Source organism: Mizuhopecten yessoensis, unplaced genomic scaffold (genome assembly GCF_002113885.1).
Source record: "Mizuhopecten yessoensis strain PY_sf001 unplaced genomic scaffold, ASM211388v2 scaffold716331, whole genome shotgun sequence".
Lineage (NCBI taxonomy): Eukaryota > Metazoa > Mollusca > Bivalvia > Pectinida > Pectinidae > Mizuhopecten > Mizuhopecten yessoensis.
Genome location: NW_018480063.1, coordinates 55,483 through 71,520, shown reverse-complemented (window position 1 = coordinate 71,520; position 16,038 = coordinate 55,483). Strand labels below are relative to the sequence as shown.

Here is a 16,038-nt window from a genome sequence, read left to right as displayed (position 1 = left end):
ATCGTCCGAGAAAGATCATAAGTTGTGATCACGAGCATGGCTAAATCGTGGAAACCAGATCCAAGTACTTGCTATGCTATCATAATCCGTGGTCACAGATAACAAGTCTTTCCCATCGGATTATCAGCCACTTGTTGCTGGCAAATATTTTGTGGCTAAAACATAAGTGGTCAACAGGTAATATGAAGAGGTCACATGATCTTAAATCGTAGTCGCATTAAAACAAGTGATGATTAACAGATACAGGTTCATTGTCATAAGGTAATGTCATGGCGACAATATAACACGTGATGACATCGTGATTAGGCGATGATCAGCGTATATCAGCCAAGGTCATCAGGTAGTCGTTATCGCGAGTTTATGATTCAGAAAAAATCGTTTTTACTCGTGTTTACCAAATAGGAATATGTGGCCACCAAAATTAAATAACTAGAGACTAAGTCATGGACTAACTTAGAGCACACATAAAGCTATTTTTAGACCGAGTACAAAACATGTTACTGACACAATCAGAAACGACATATCAATTGAACAGATTTCCATACCCAGAAACGAAAATCTTTCAAACATAATTTAACAGTTTTTACAACAGTAACAACCCATATGATTAGAACGTCAAGTATCATGCAGGATTTGGTTTGGTGTAATTTTGTTTAACTTCCTATTTACACCTATTCAAGGACGAGTCCCAATGTGTGTTGTGTATGCTTGCTTACATGTGTGTGCAAGAGGCAGGGTATGTTGGTGCCTCCTTAGATAACGCCGATATGATGCCGACTTGATAGTGCTACTGTATCTCACTGCGATACCACACCGAAGGCACCCCGCACATCATCCCGCCCGCTCACATTATACTGACAATGCTGCCATTCCCCTTAATACTGGAGGTTAAGCAGGGGCTAACAACTACCATTTTAAGGACTTTGTATAACCCGGCCTGGGGACATAAATCTTTGCCTTCCTCGCCTGGGCTAATGTTCACCATTAAAGCTAAAAGTGAGGTATTATCAAACAAGGCGCTAGGAAATAAAAAGTAGTTCGAAGTAGAAAGAAATACGAAGATCCCAAATATTGCAATGGGTGCAGCAGATTTATAACTAGAGGGCACAAAAGCAAATCTACAATTCTGCTGGGGCTCCCACATCAGTCGCCTCTTACGATACATGCATTGGGTAACAGCAGGTGTACTCTTTTCTCAATCCCCGACTTGCAGGAGTGTGTAAAAAAGGTATTTGAAATGAAAGTCAAGCAGGTTAATACAAGCAAACAATTGGTTTAAATATATTTTATTGTCGAAATCGATATATAATACACAAATCAGTAACATTACACATGATGGCAAGAAAAAAAATGCATTCATACGGAGCATAAGTAATGGCAACATGGAAAATTACTTGTATTTATACATATACGTGTCTGGCTTAGAGTATATCGATTAAAGGAAGGGGAGGGGGCACATGGGAAATGAGTTTTGTTTTTTAATATATTGCATACAAACAACACGCGATGAGCGATTTGTATGTAAAACAACACAAGCACCCGTGTTTATTAGGCTGAATTTAGATAGATTTGCTTTGAGAGAATCTCATAACTACCGAAGTCTATTGACCTGGAACCTTCAAGGTAAAGCACTGATACGTTACAGTGTTTATTGTCACTTGGAAGAACATTCTGAACATTACAAACTTTCTACTAAGGATTTGTACATGTTGTTATATCGATGTCGTATATAAGTCTTACAGTAGACGGTACACAATTCCTTTTAGGGTTGTAATATATTAAAATGGTTCACATGCTGCAATGGATTATATATGAAACTGAGAGGATCAGCATGATTTTTATGTGGACATACTCATATTAGAGAATTTTCCTTTTTGTTTTTAATGTTTCCCTTGTTTGGGGTTCGGCGCTAAGATGAATTGCCTTGTATAGATATGCTCGGCTGGCATACAGCGGTATTCCAGTGACTTTGTGTGCAGCTTTTCATTCTAGTTTTTCTACATAATTTACATTATTATTGATTAGAACATCCATCATATACTGAAGAGAAAAAACTAGTATTGGAAGGATAAGTGTAAACTATGGTAAATGTTATTGTCTGAAGTTAGCATTCTTGTACTAGTTTTACGAAGGAGTTCGTAAACAAGATATTCCTATAAAGACACAGCAATGTTTCCAAAGTGATGTTATTTTCGTTGATGTAAATTGTCTGATGTGTAGTTTTTATATCATGAATCGGAGTGTAACACTGATTCCGCCGTGTCGTAGTCATTATTAGTGTTCTCAGTTTTATTATTACGAAACGTGTCATAATTTCCTAACCCATTTATAGCGGAAGTGACGTCATACATGAAGTCGCCAATGTCATCTTTGTGTAAATTCTCTTGCGATTGTAAAACATTGTAAGTGTCGTCCTCTGTTTCTGCAGGTATGTGATCATACGTACTGTCAACTCCTCCTTCCGGTCGTTTGTTGGTCCTAAGGAGGTCGTAATTATCACTGTCTCGCTCTGTTTTGGGAACATCATCAACTTCCGGTTGATCTGATGGCGCGAAGCTGGTAACACGAGCATATGCTGGGTCATCATCACCACTGTTGTTGTCATAGTCACCTTTGATGTTGTCGTAGTCACCTTTGATCTTGTCGTAGTCACTGTTACTTGTGTCTTTGGTGTCGATTACAAAATCCTCTCTGATCTTGTCGTAATCGCCCTTGACTCGATCGTAATCATCACTACCACGGTGCTCGCGGACAGACTGTTCCATAAGGGGTCTTGCTGGTTCCTCGATATTGTTTGAGTCTGGTTTCGAACGTGGTCTGCCTTGTTTCAATTTCCTTAAACGTTTCAAATAAACAGCGAATATGTATTGTTGTTAAATATGACACATGTCATTTGGTTTAAAACAACTGATGCATACAACTTATCATTTGTAATTTCCAACGTTTCATAATATGATCGATTCATAAATGATATTATTATACTAATAACCTTTTCTTCATTCAGCAGTGTTGATAAAAACAATATATTAATATTACCGTAAACATGTTAATATTTTTTTCTTCATTCGGCAGTGTTGATTAATTCAAAAACAAATGTGCTCCTAGGGTCATTCAGTGGTATTTATATAAACACATATGACCGATGAAATCAATTGGTAAGTACAAATATATTAAGATATGACGGATGAAGTTGTCACCATACTTTGTCGGTTAGAAGATGGATAGTTACCTTTTACGACAGAATATGAAGGTCAGTATGACTGTGAGGATGACTATCACCACCACTGCGACAGCGACCAGAATATACACTGAAAATGTACAAGTTTTATACATAAAGTTGGTGATTCATATCAAAGATGAACGTGAATCATTCTGCACTTATAGCAGTGATTGATTTTTTTATATGAAATTCCGTTTTTACAAGCTAAATTGTGTTTTGTATTTCAATAAAATTTAACAAATCCATGATCAATGATTAGGAAACATGTTACCTGACAAACCTTTACAACAAAAATATTAGAATGAAAATTTTATATACCAAGGGAGGTAACCGACTGGTTTAATTTTTTGTAAGTTTTTAACATTTGAAATATTTTTTATTGGCTAAAATGAAAATGGTGCTGTTAAGGTAACCCATAATGCGATTTCAAAAAAGGTGAACATTTGTTTCAACAACTAACAAAACACAGAAGATGTAGGATGTTTTTGTTTGATAAATTAATATATAAATATATTTTAAGATTTACCAAGCATTCCATCGCTATTGTTATTTTCCGTGCGTGGGACATTGACTACCGGAATATAAGATGAATTCTCCCTCCCTGTCGGTGTTGGCATTAACCCCGATGACATCACACGAGGAGCAGTGCGTGAAGGAGGAGAAAGCGTACTTGACGAATCCGTGTTTACATTGTTATCATCTAGGATACAACAGAAAACATGACATTGCAGGCTCCATATGTGCTACATACACTTTGGTTAAAATTGGTTGTGAATTAATTTCAAAATCAGTTTTTGCGAATTATATTGATCTTTCTTTTAAAAAGATATCATATAGATACATATATAGATACATCTCATTATTTCTTTTAGAAATTATGTTTTATCATCAAATTGTTTGAATTGACTCTCAAAATCGATAAAGCATCAGTTATCAAGAAACAATGACACATTCAACAAACCTTGTGTCTTCCAGCACAATCCTGAAAGCTGCCTTGTGCAACTGTCGGAAAAAAACGAACATGTTCCGCTCTCGCACATCAACGATACACAGTAAGTCGTCGCCTCGGGGACAGCACCTATAAGGAAACCGTGATTCAACACATTACGACTACATATCGTAAAACCATAACAACATACACATATCTGGTCAATCTTTCATTGATTTCTTAATACCGTTAGTGAATTATATGCTACAGATTATGATTGAATAGAAATATTTATGCCCTCGCCATTCTTTGATCATAATAACGTTATATCCAACATGTTGAGTGATAAAATAAGTATTACAGTATTACTACAGAAGGTCCTAGTGGGGTATGTTTGACATTTGTTGTAACATTTTTTCTCAGTCGCTTATCTAGTTATTAGTGCAAAAGGTTATATTCGAAATGCATATGTATCATAATTTCTTTTTTAAAACCATCAGCCACGGAGGGTCGATCCCCAAAATCCTCTTGATAGTAACGGTCATGATATGTGTCATAATACTTTTCTATAACATTCCAAAAAAAAATATTTTTCAACATGTTTTAGCTCCCTGAAAAGTCCCGTAACCTTTATCTTTCTAATAAAGGAAATAACATCACTTTAACAGGTCAACAACTTTCCAATGCTTGTTTGCAGCAGATAAATGGTGGTACACTCTACCTTGATCACAATAGAAGAGCAGAAGAAAATATTATTTATACATGAATTGTTCTGTGGAAGTATTGCTGATTCACCGTGTTTTCATCAGTACTGGCTTTACGTAAACAAAATGTGACTACAGTGATGTTCCTTTCTTTAATTAGAACTACATTACCATCAACCCAATTGACAAAGCGGTGCTTGACGAGGTTGATCCAGGGATCCCTATTGCCTGGAAAAGTCCGATCTATGGTGAGCTGGGAGGACCTGTCTTGACACCATTTGTTAGCTTGTGGCCAAGACATTCTCATTGAAGAGGTTTGATTATCTTTACAAATTAAAGCAAACAAATTTATGATACATTGTTAACATCTTATGTCAGGAATTCGTCACAGGACAAACGAATGTTAAATCATGTTACATGAACGTGCAATACTTAAACTCAACAGTATCACTAAAGGAAAGACGTTCTGTGAAAAGATTCCGGGTTATCCTTACTCTATCAATAAAAAATAAGTTAATTGAATTGGTCACAGCTTGGAGAAAACCAAATGTATATCAATGTGCATACTGCAGAGAAGTGTAGTGTTTGTAGCGTGTTGTAACACAAACGAGGGATAGATTATTCAGTGTCATCTTCCTCATGAAAAAACTCGTTTACAAACATTTGCAATTGTTCATAATTGAGCATATTATTGCATGTTTAAGAAACGCTTTCCAAATTATAGAACATAATCATGTATGAAAAACAATATAATGTTTCTGTTCACGAAAAAATATAATGAATTTGTTCACTTACTTTTACACACAGCTTCACTCTGGTCTTGGCAATTTTTGAATTTATTATTCGATGTTCCACACAGCGGTGAGAAAGAAAGGGGACCACTTTTTTGTGTGCCTCCAACTGAATGTAAAAATAAGCTGATAAATTTCAATTATCATTTTATTGATCACTATGTACAAATTGGTGCTTTTTCGAACACTGGTTACTTTACTGTATACAAGGATATTTAATTGCAGTATTATTTTAACTCTAATATTATTTTCACTGTTGTGTTATTTTCATTGTAATGCAATTTATCACTAAAGTGATATTTCATTTTAATTTTATTTTCACTGTTGTATTAATTTTTCACTATAACCTTATTTTAACGTCTCCGCTACTGTTACTTCTGCTGCAGTGTTTTTTTGACAGCAGTTATATTTTCAGTGTGGTGTTGTTTTGACTGTAGTGTTATTTTCACTGTTGTGATTGATTTAACTATTCTATTATTTTCACTACAGTATTGTTTTTTTCGCCGTAGCAATATGTTCCCGGTAAAGTGATTTCCCTTATTAAGTACGGTTTAAAACAATGATAGTAAAGAAACACTATATGAAAATGTAGGTTGCATACAGCACGAATTGTTATTTTTTCCACCTGAACGTTAAAGTTTCTCTATGGAGTCAAAGGCGGACGGACATTGCATCCACATCCTGGGTTAGGTTCAGGTAAACTATTGTTTAACATATCTGGCTACGCCTTTCATTGTGTTTTTCTGTATATAGAATACAAAGAGAGGATTTATAGTAATGCAATAATCCGCTTATCAACAAGAAATCCCCTCGTCCATTTTCTCCTCTTCTCAATAAACGGTTTTTACAAATACCTTCAATAGACTGATCCATCTAATATAAGGTAAATTCGTGTTCCATTTTAACTTTCAAAAATTATACAAGTGTATATTGCTTACTTCGGCTAAACTCGTACGTAGACATTGACGTTAGGACACCACACGTTACAGCAGTGCCCTAGCCTTAACACGTTATCCAAGCGTATATTGCTTACCTCGACTAAACTCGTACGTAGACATTGACGCTGGATCACCAAGCGTTAGCTCAGTGCCCTAGCCTTAACACGTTAACCAAGTGTATATTGTTTACCTCGGCTAAACTCGTACGTAGACATTGACGTTAAAACCCCACACGTTACAGCAGTGCCCTAGCCTTAACACGTTATCCAAGTGGATATTGCTTACCTCGACTAAACTCGTACGTAGACATTGACGCTGGATCACCAAGCGTTAGCTCAGTGCCCTAGCCTTAACACGTTAACCAAGTGTATATTGTTTACCTCGGCTAAACTCGTACGTAGACATTGACGTTAAGACAACACACGTTACAGCAGTGCCCTAGCCTTAACACGTTATCCAAGTGTATATTGCTTACCTCGACTAAACTCGTACGTAGACATTGACGCTGGATCACCAAACGTTAGCTCAGTGCCCTAGCCTTAACACGTTAACCAAGTGTATATTGTTTACCTCGGCTAAACTCGTACGTAGACATTGACGTTAATACACCACACGTTACAGCAGTGCCCTAGCCTTAACACGTTATACAAGTGTATATTGGTTACCTCGGCTAAACTCATACGTAGACATTGACGTTAGATCACCAAACGTTACCTCAGTGCCCTAGCCTTAACACGTTAACCAAGTGTATATTGCTTACCTCGGCTAAACTCATACGTAGACATTGACGTTAGATCACCAAACGTTACCTCAGTGCCCTAGCCTTAACACGTTAACCAAGTGTATATTGCTTACCTCGGCTAAACTCATACGTAGACATTGACGTTAGATCACCAAACGTTACCTCAGTGCCCTAGCCTTAACACGTTAACCAAGTGTATATTGCTTACCTCGGCTAAACTCATACGTAGACATTGACGTTAGATCACCAAACGTTACCTCAGTGCCCTAGCCTTAACACGTTAACCAAGTGTATATTGCTTACCTGTGCTAAACTCGTACGCAGACATTGACGTTAGGACACCACACGTTACAGCAGTGCCCTAGCCTTAACACGTTATCCAAGTGTATATTGCTTACCTCGGCTAGACCCGTACGTAGACATTGACGTTAGACCACCACACGTTACAGCAGTGCCTTAGCCTTAACACGTTATACAAGTGTATATTGCTTACCTCGGCTAAACTCGTACGCAGACATTGGAGTAAGACCACCACACGTTACAGCAGTGCCCTAGCCTTAACACGTTATCCAAGTGTACATTGTATATTGCTTACCTCGGCTAAACTCGTACGTAGACATTGACGTTAGGACACCACACGTTACAGCAGTGCCCTAGCCTTAACACGTTATCCAAGTGTATATTGCTTACCTCGGCTAAACTCGTACGTAGACATTGACGTTAGGACACCACACGTTACAGCAGTGCCCTAGCCTTAACACGTTATCCAAGTGTATATTGCTTACCTCGGCTAAACTCGTACGTAGACATTGACGTTAGGACACCACACGTTACAGCAGTGCCCTAGCCTTAACACGTTATCCAAGTGTATATTGCTTACCTCGGCTAAACTCGTACGTAGACATTGACGTTAGGACACCACACGTTACAGCAGTGCCCTAGCCTTAACACGTTATCCAAGTGTATATTGCTTACCTCGGCTAAACTCGTACGTAGACATTGACGTTAGGACACCACACGTTACAGCAGTGCCCTAGCCTTAACACGTTATCCAAGTGTATATTGCTTACCTCGGCTAAACTCGTACGTAGACATTGACGTTAGGACACCACACGTTACAGCAGTGCCCTAGCCTTAACACGTTATCCAAGTGTATATTGCTTACCTCGGCTAAACTCGTACGTAGACATTGACGTTAGGACACCACACGTTACAGCAGTGCCCTAGCCTTAACACGTTATCCAAGTGTATATTGCTTACCTCGGCTAAACTCGTACGTAGACATTGACGTTAGGACACCACACGTTACAGCAGTGCCCTAGCCTTAACACGTTATCCAAGTGTATATTGCTTACCTCGGCTAAACTCGTACGTAGACATTGACGTTAGGACACCACACGTTACAGCAGTGCCCTAGCCTTAACACGTTATCCAAGTGTATATTGCTTACCTCGGCTAAACTCGTACGTAGACATTGACGTTAGAACACCACACGTTACAGCAGTGCCCTAGCCTTAACACGTTATCCAAGTGTATATTGCTTACCTCGGCTAAACTCGTACGTAGACATTGACGTTAGAACACCACACGTTACAGCAGTGCCCTAGCCTTAACACGTTATCCAAGTGTATATTGCTTACCTCGGCTAAACTCGTACGTAGACATTGACGTTAGGACACCACACGTTACAGCAGTGCCCTAGCCTTAACACGTTATCCAAGTGTATATTGCTTACCTCGGCTAAACTCGTACGTAGACATTGACGTTAGGACACCACACGTTACAGCAGTGCCCTAGCCTTAACACGTTATCCAAGTGTATATTGCTTACCTCGGCTAAACTCGTACGTAGACATTGACGTTAGGACACCACACGTTACAGCAGTGCCCTAGCCTTAACACGTTATCCAAGTGTATATTGCTTACCTCGGCTAAACTCGTACGTAGACATTGACGTTAGGACACCACACGTTACAGCAGTGCCCTAGCCTTAACACGTTATCCAAGTGTATATTGCTTACCTCGGCTAAACTCGTACGTAGACATTGACGTTAGGACACCACACGTTACAGCAGTGCCCTAGCCTTAACACGTTATCCAAGTGTATATTGCTTACCTCGGCTAAACTCGTACGTAGACATTGACGTTAGGACACCACACGTTACAGCAGTGCCCTAGCCTTAACACGTTATCCAAGTGTATATTGCTTACCTCGGCTAAACTCGTACGTAGACATTGACGTTAGGACACCACACGTTACAGCAGTGCCCTAGCCTTAACACGTTATCCAAGTGTATATTGCTTACCTCGGCTAAACTCGTACGTAGACATTGACGTTAGGACACCACACGTTACAGCAGTGCCCTAGCCTTAACACGTTATCCAAGTGTATATTGCTTACCTCGGCTAAACTCGTACGTAGACATTGACGTTAGGACACCACACGTTACAGCAGTGCCCTAGCCTTAACACGTTATCCAAGTGTATATTGCTTACCTCGGCTAAACTCGTACGTAGACATTGACGTTAGGACACCACACGTTACAGCAGTGCCCTAGCCTTAACACGTTATCCAAGTGTATATTGCTTACCTCGGCTAAACTCGTACGTAGACATTGACGTTAGGACACCACACGTTACAGCAGTGCCCTAGCCTTAACACGTTATCCAAGTGTATATTGCTTACCTCGGCTAAACTCGTACGTAGACATTGACGTTAGGACACCACACGTTACAGCAGTGCCCTAGCCTTAACACGTTATCCAAGTGTATATTGCTTACCTCGGCTAAACTCGTACGTAGACATTGACGTTAGGACACCACACGTTACAGCAGTGCCCTAGCCTTAACACGTTATCCAAGTGTATATTGCTTACCTCGGCTAAACTCGTACGTAGACATTGACGTTAGAACACCACACGTTACAGCAGTGCCCTAGCCTTAACACGTTATCCAAGTGTATATTGCTTACCTCGGCTAAACTCGTACGTAGACATTGACGTTAGGACACCACACGTTACAGCAGTGCCCTAGCCTTAACACGTTATCCAAGTGTATATTGCTTACCTCGGCTAAACTCGTACGTAGACATTGACGTTAGGACACCACACGTTACAGCAGTGCCCTAGCCTTAACACGTTATCCAAGTGTATATTGCTTACCTCGGCTAAACTCGTACGTAGACATTGACGTTAGGACACCACACGTTACAGCAGTGCCCTAGCCTTAACACGTTATCCAAGTGTATATTGCTTACCTCGGCTAAACTCGTACGTAGACATTGACGTTAGGACACCACACGTTACAGCAGTGCCCTAGCCTTAACACGTTATCCAAGTGTATATTGCTTACCTCGGCTAAACTCGTACGTAGACATTGACGTTAGGACACCACACGTTACAGCAGTGCCCTAGCCTTAACACGTTATCCAAGTGTATATTGCTTACCTCGGCTAAACTCGTACGTAGACATTGACGTTAGGACACCACACGTTACAGCAGTGCCCTAGCCTTAACACGTTATCCAAGTGTATATTGCTTACCTCGGCTAAACTCGTACGTAGACATTGACGTTAGGACACCACACGTTACAGCAGTGCCCTAGCCTTAACACGTTATCCAAGTGTATATTGCTTACCTCGGCTAAACTCGTACGTAGACATTGACGTTAGGACACCACACGTTACAGCAGTGCCCTAGCCTTAACACGTTATCCAAGTGTATATTGCTTACCTCGGCTAAACTCGTACGTAGACATTGACGTTAGGACACCACACGTTACAGCAGTGCCCTAGCCTTAACACGTTATCCAAGTGTATATTGCTTACCTCGGCTAAACTCGTACGTAGACATTGACGTTAGGACACCACACGTTACAGCAGTGCCCTAGCCTTAACACGTTATCCAAGTGTATATTGCTTACCTCGGCTAAACTCGTACGTAGACATTGACGTTAGGACACCACACGTTACAGCAGTGCCCTAGCCTTAACACGTTATCCAAGTGTATATTGCTTACCTCGGCTAAACTCGTACGTAGACATTGACGTTAGGACACCACACGTTACAGCAGTGCCCTAGCCTTAACACGTTATCCAAGTGTATATTGCTTACCTCGGCTAAACTCGTACGTAGACATTGACGTTAGGACACCACACGTTACAGCAGTGCCCTAGCCTTAACACGTTATCCAAGTGTATATTGCTTACCTCGGCTAAACTCGTACGTAGACATTGACGTTAGGACACCACACGTTACAGCAGTGCCCTAGCCTTAACACGTTATCCAAGTGTATATTGCTTACCTCGGCTAAACTCGTACGTAGACATTGACGTTAGGACACCACACGTTACAGCAGTGCCCTAGCCTTAACACGTTATCCAAGTGTATATTGCTTACCTCGGCTAAACTCGTACGTAGACATTGACGTTAGGACACCACACGTTACAGCAGTGCCCTAGCCTTAACACGTTATCCAAGTGTATATTGCTTACCTCGGCTAAACTCGTACGTAGACATTGACGTTAGGACACCACACGTTACAGCAGTGCCCTAGCCTTAACACGTGATCCAAGTGTATATTGCTTACCTCGGCTAAACTCGTACGCAGACATTGACTTTAGACCACCACACGTAACAGCAGTGTCCTAGCCTTAACACGTTATCCAAGTGTATATTGTTTACCTCGGCCAAACTCGTACGTAGACATTGACGTTAGACCACCACACGTAACAGCAGTGCCCTAGCCTTAACACGTTATACAAGGGTATATTGCTTACCTCGGCTAAACTCGTACGTAGATATTGACGTTAGGACACCACACGTTACAACAGTGCCCCAGCCTTAACACGTTATACAAGGGAATATTGCTTACCTCGGCTAAACTCGGACGTAGATATTGACGTTAGGACACCACACGTTACAACAGTGTCCCAGCCTTAACACGTTATACAAGGGTATATTGCTTACCTCGCCTAAACTCGTACGTAGATATTGATGTTAGGACACCACACGTTACAACAGTTCCCCAGCCTTAACACGTTATACAAGGGTATATTTCCTAGCCTTACCACGTTATCCAAGTGTATATTGTTTACCTCGGTTAAACTCGTACGTAGACATTGACGTGTGACCACCACACGTTACAGCAGTGCCCTATCCTTAACACGTTATACAAGTGTATATTGCTTCCCTCGGCTAAACTCGTACGTAGATATTGACGTTAAGACACCACAGGTAAGAGCAGGGTGTCCTAGCTTTAACACGTTATCCAAGTGTATATTGTTTACCTCGGTTAAACTCGTACGTAGACATTGACGGTAGACCACCACACGTAACAGCAGTGCCTAGCCTTAACACGTTATACAAGGGTATATTGCTTACCTGGGCTAAACTCGTACGTAGACATTGCCGTTAGGACACCACACGTTACAACAGTGTCCCAGCCTTAACACGTTATACAAGGGTATATTGCTTACCTCGCCTAAACTCGTACGTAGATATTGACGTTAAGACACCACAGGTAAGAGCAGGGTGTCCTAGCTTTAACACGTTATCCAAGTGTATATCGCTTACCTGGGCTAAACTCGTACGTAGACATTGTCGTTTGACCACCACACGTTACAGCAGTGCCTTCGCCTTAACACGTTATACAAGTGTATATTGTTTACCTCGGCCAAACTCGTACGTAGACATTGACGGTAGACCACCACACGTAACAGCAGTGCCTAGCCTTAACACGTTATACAAGGGTATATTGCTTACCTGGGCTAAACTCGTACGTAGACATTGACGTTTGACCACCACACGTTACAGCAGTGTTTGAAGCACATGGTGTGTTACATTCAGACTCGTCAGGCGTTTGTCTGTTACGAGTAGTACAGTAGCAGGAATCCATCTGTTAAATAAACAGAATATGTTTATTGTACGGTATATTAAACGTATGCATAGAAATGTGTACTCACGTGCATCATAGCAAGCAAGATTTACATTTTCGAAGGTAGAAAAACACAAACTTTCAGCTAGACGTAATTTTGCAAAAAACTCAAGACAGACATTAGAATGGTTAGACCACTGTTACGTCACTACTCACGTGAAGTGCCAGTGTTTCTAGGGTATTATCGTGTGCGTACTTAGTATGACATTTCTCCACACAGCCTTTTAATGTCATGTTCACTGATGTAAATTCCGGAATGGCTCCGTCAGGAACTTGTTTGCAGCCTGCAACGATTCATCTTGTACCAAATATCCACATCATGCATTGACAAGGAAACATTGATCCATGCAAATAACAGCGGATTTATAGGAGATGATAAATAACCAGCAATTATTGCAGTACCACTGCTAAAAAAGTAACTATGAATTGGAAACTCTTTCACCTGTATGTTTTACACAATCAAATCTCAAAGGAAGCCCCAACAGTACCTTCATGACAATTAGGAAAGATGGAATAAACAAAAAAAAATGTTCTGCGAGTAAAAATGCATTTGCGCTAGACAAGGATTGGAACCCTTAACCTCTGATCACAATAGAGTCTGACCAATGGAGATACCTGATCAGGGATAGTTTTCTGGCCGAGCCCGACTTTGTTATTTATATCCTAGACGAAATTTAGGGTAGGCTACAGTATGTATTTAAAAACTACAGTGGAATTATGTATCTGCAGTGGGGTAGGGATTCTTAACTCGGGTAGGAAATAAAAACACCGCTAATTGCGATGACATTTGACTATTAATTTTGGTTTCATATTTCATAAAAAAAAACACATTCATATAGAATAATACAACATACGACGCATAGACCTTGTGTTTATTATGTTTGACCCATAGAAAATGTTATGATGATCTTGTGAATATAATGACTCTAGCGTACGGACGTAGAAAACGTATTGTTACATATTCTATATATATACATGTATATATGTTGACAATAATGTCCTTGTTTGATTAATGTGCCTCTAGCGGACGGACGTAGAAAACGTATTGTTACATATTCTATATATATACATGTATATATGTTGACAATAATGTCCTTGTTTGATTAATGTGCCGTTTACAATGAAGGAAATGACTCTTGATAGAGAACTAAATTTCAAATATAATCTACAGAATTTTTTTCTGCGTAAAAGGAAAGCAGACCAGGTTATTCAGTGGGTGAAATGCATTAACACATTGATGTAAGAGGAAAAATAACCAAATTTGACAAAACGTTAACAACATGCAGGGAAATGGTCTATGACAGAAATTTCCATGGGGGAAACCATATGTTAGTGCGTTAATATAAATTATTATAATGTGCAATTTGAAATTCCGTCTTTGCATATTGCAAAGTTATCTGCACTTGTGAGCAGGTATTGATTGTTACGTCATTTGTTTGTGAGAAAACGACGTAATTTTCTCACACAAACCAATGACGTAACAATCAATACCTGCCCCCAAGAGAAGATAACTCTGCAATACGCAGAGACGGAATATATGTCTAACCAAGTATGACATTTCTTATTTCCCACGCACCTTTATACAAAATGATTGTAGTTGTATGAACGTAGGCTCCGATCCAAAACCTTCCAGTCGGTACTTCGATGTCACTTCTGAGGTTACATGTATCTGGACCATCCTCACATAGGAAACTCGAGTTAAGGAGTTGACAGGTACTTCTGGTACTTTCCCATGGTCCGGCTACAGACTTGGCTATCTCACACTGAACTAAACTTCCTGAGTGTATAAAACATGTTTACAACAATCCATATAGTTAATTTTTATTATTTATCTATATACTATTTGAGTAGACAACAATTTAAAATATTTGATACTTTTTGACTTTGTTAATACATTTTCTTTCTTATGACAATTTTAAAAACTCAATTCATCAGTAGCATAACCAGAACATTTCATTTATCCTCTCAGTACACATTAATACGTTATAAATGAAATGTGTTTATTGTTGTTTATTTCAAACAATTTAAGCCTTACAAAAAAGACTGAAATAGCATTGGCGTTTTAATGTGTAAGAAAATTGAACAACATCGAACAAAGATTTATGTATTTATGTGTTTTATCAGCTCTTGTTATCGCCCTTTAGACGAGCACATACAGTAAAACCTGTGTACAATGTGAAAGTAGAACAAACAATAAGGACGGTCACATAAGGGCGATGTAGAAACCACAAGTGTTTTATTGTCCTGCTTTACAACATATACTCGCTTCGCCGTGACCACTGACGGAATACCATCTACCTTACTGCAAGTTATCCAACATACCTTCTTTCTCACATTCACACACATAACAAAGAGTACATGTCCGTTTACATGCATGTGCAGCCAAACGGTACATACCTAAAATCTCAGTGTATTACAGGTAAGACCATATCTAAACTTACTTACCTGTAACTAGGGCCACGAGGAGAAGGTAAACATCCAGGATCGCCATGCTTTCCTGAGGTACACACTGTTAGGAGTGGTGTCAATCGTGTGCCTTCTCAAACAATGACCATATAGTAAATCAACCAACTCCTGATTTTCGGATAGTTCATAAAACTCCTATGTAGGTCAGCTCATATCATATAACACAGCTGTATTTTCTTCCTTGTAAACACATCAAACAGAGTTACCCGCCCGTTTACAAGCCTACTGATCGTACGGTTGTGATACACTTGTAGTGCAAGATACATTTCTGAGGTGGATTTAATCTTTCGTATGAATTCGAATTGCATTCTAATAAT

General features: G+C 39.7%; 1 protein-coding gene across 1 annotated transcript; it reads right to left on the bottom strand.

The window, feature by feature from the left end:
* Positions 1-1,276: 1,276 nt before the first annotated feature.
* Positions 1,277-15,898, bottom strand: LOC110443203. Its single transcript, XM_021487260.1, has 10 exons — positions 15,701-15,898; positions 14,832-15,032; positions 13,412-13,539; positions 13,084-13,216; positions 5,648-5,752; positions 5,024-5,176; positions 4,182-4,298; positions 3,747-3,920; positions 3,230-3,308; positions 1,277-2,835 (listed from the first exon to the last, which is right to left on the bottom strand). The coding sequence occupies exons 1-10, from the start codon at positions 15,744-15,746 to the stop codon at positions 2,229-2,231; spliced, it is 1,743 nt and encodes a 580-aa protein (XP_021342935.1). The 5' UTR covers positions 15,747-15,898; the 3' UTR covers positions 1,277-2,228.
* Positions 15,899-16,038: the final 140 nt, after the last annotated feature.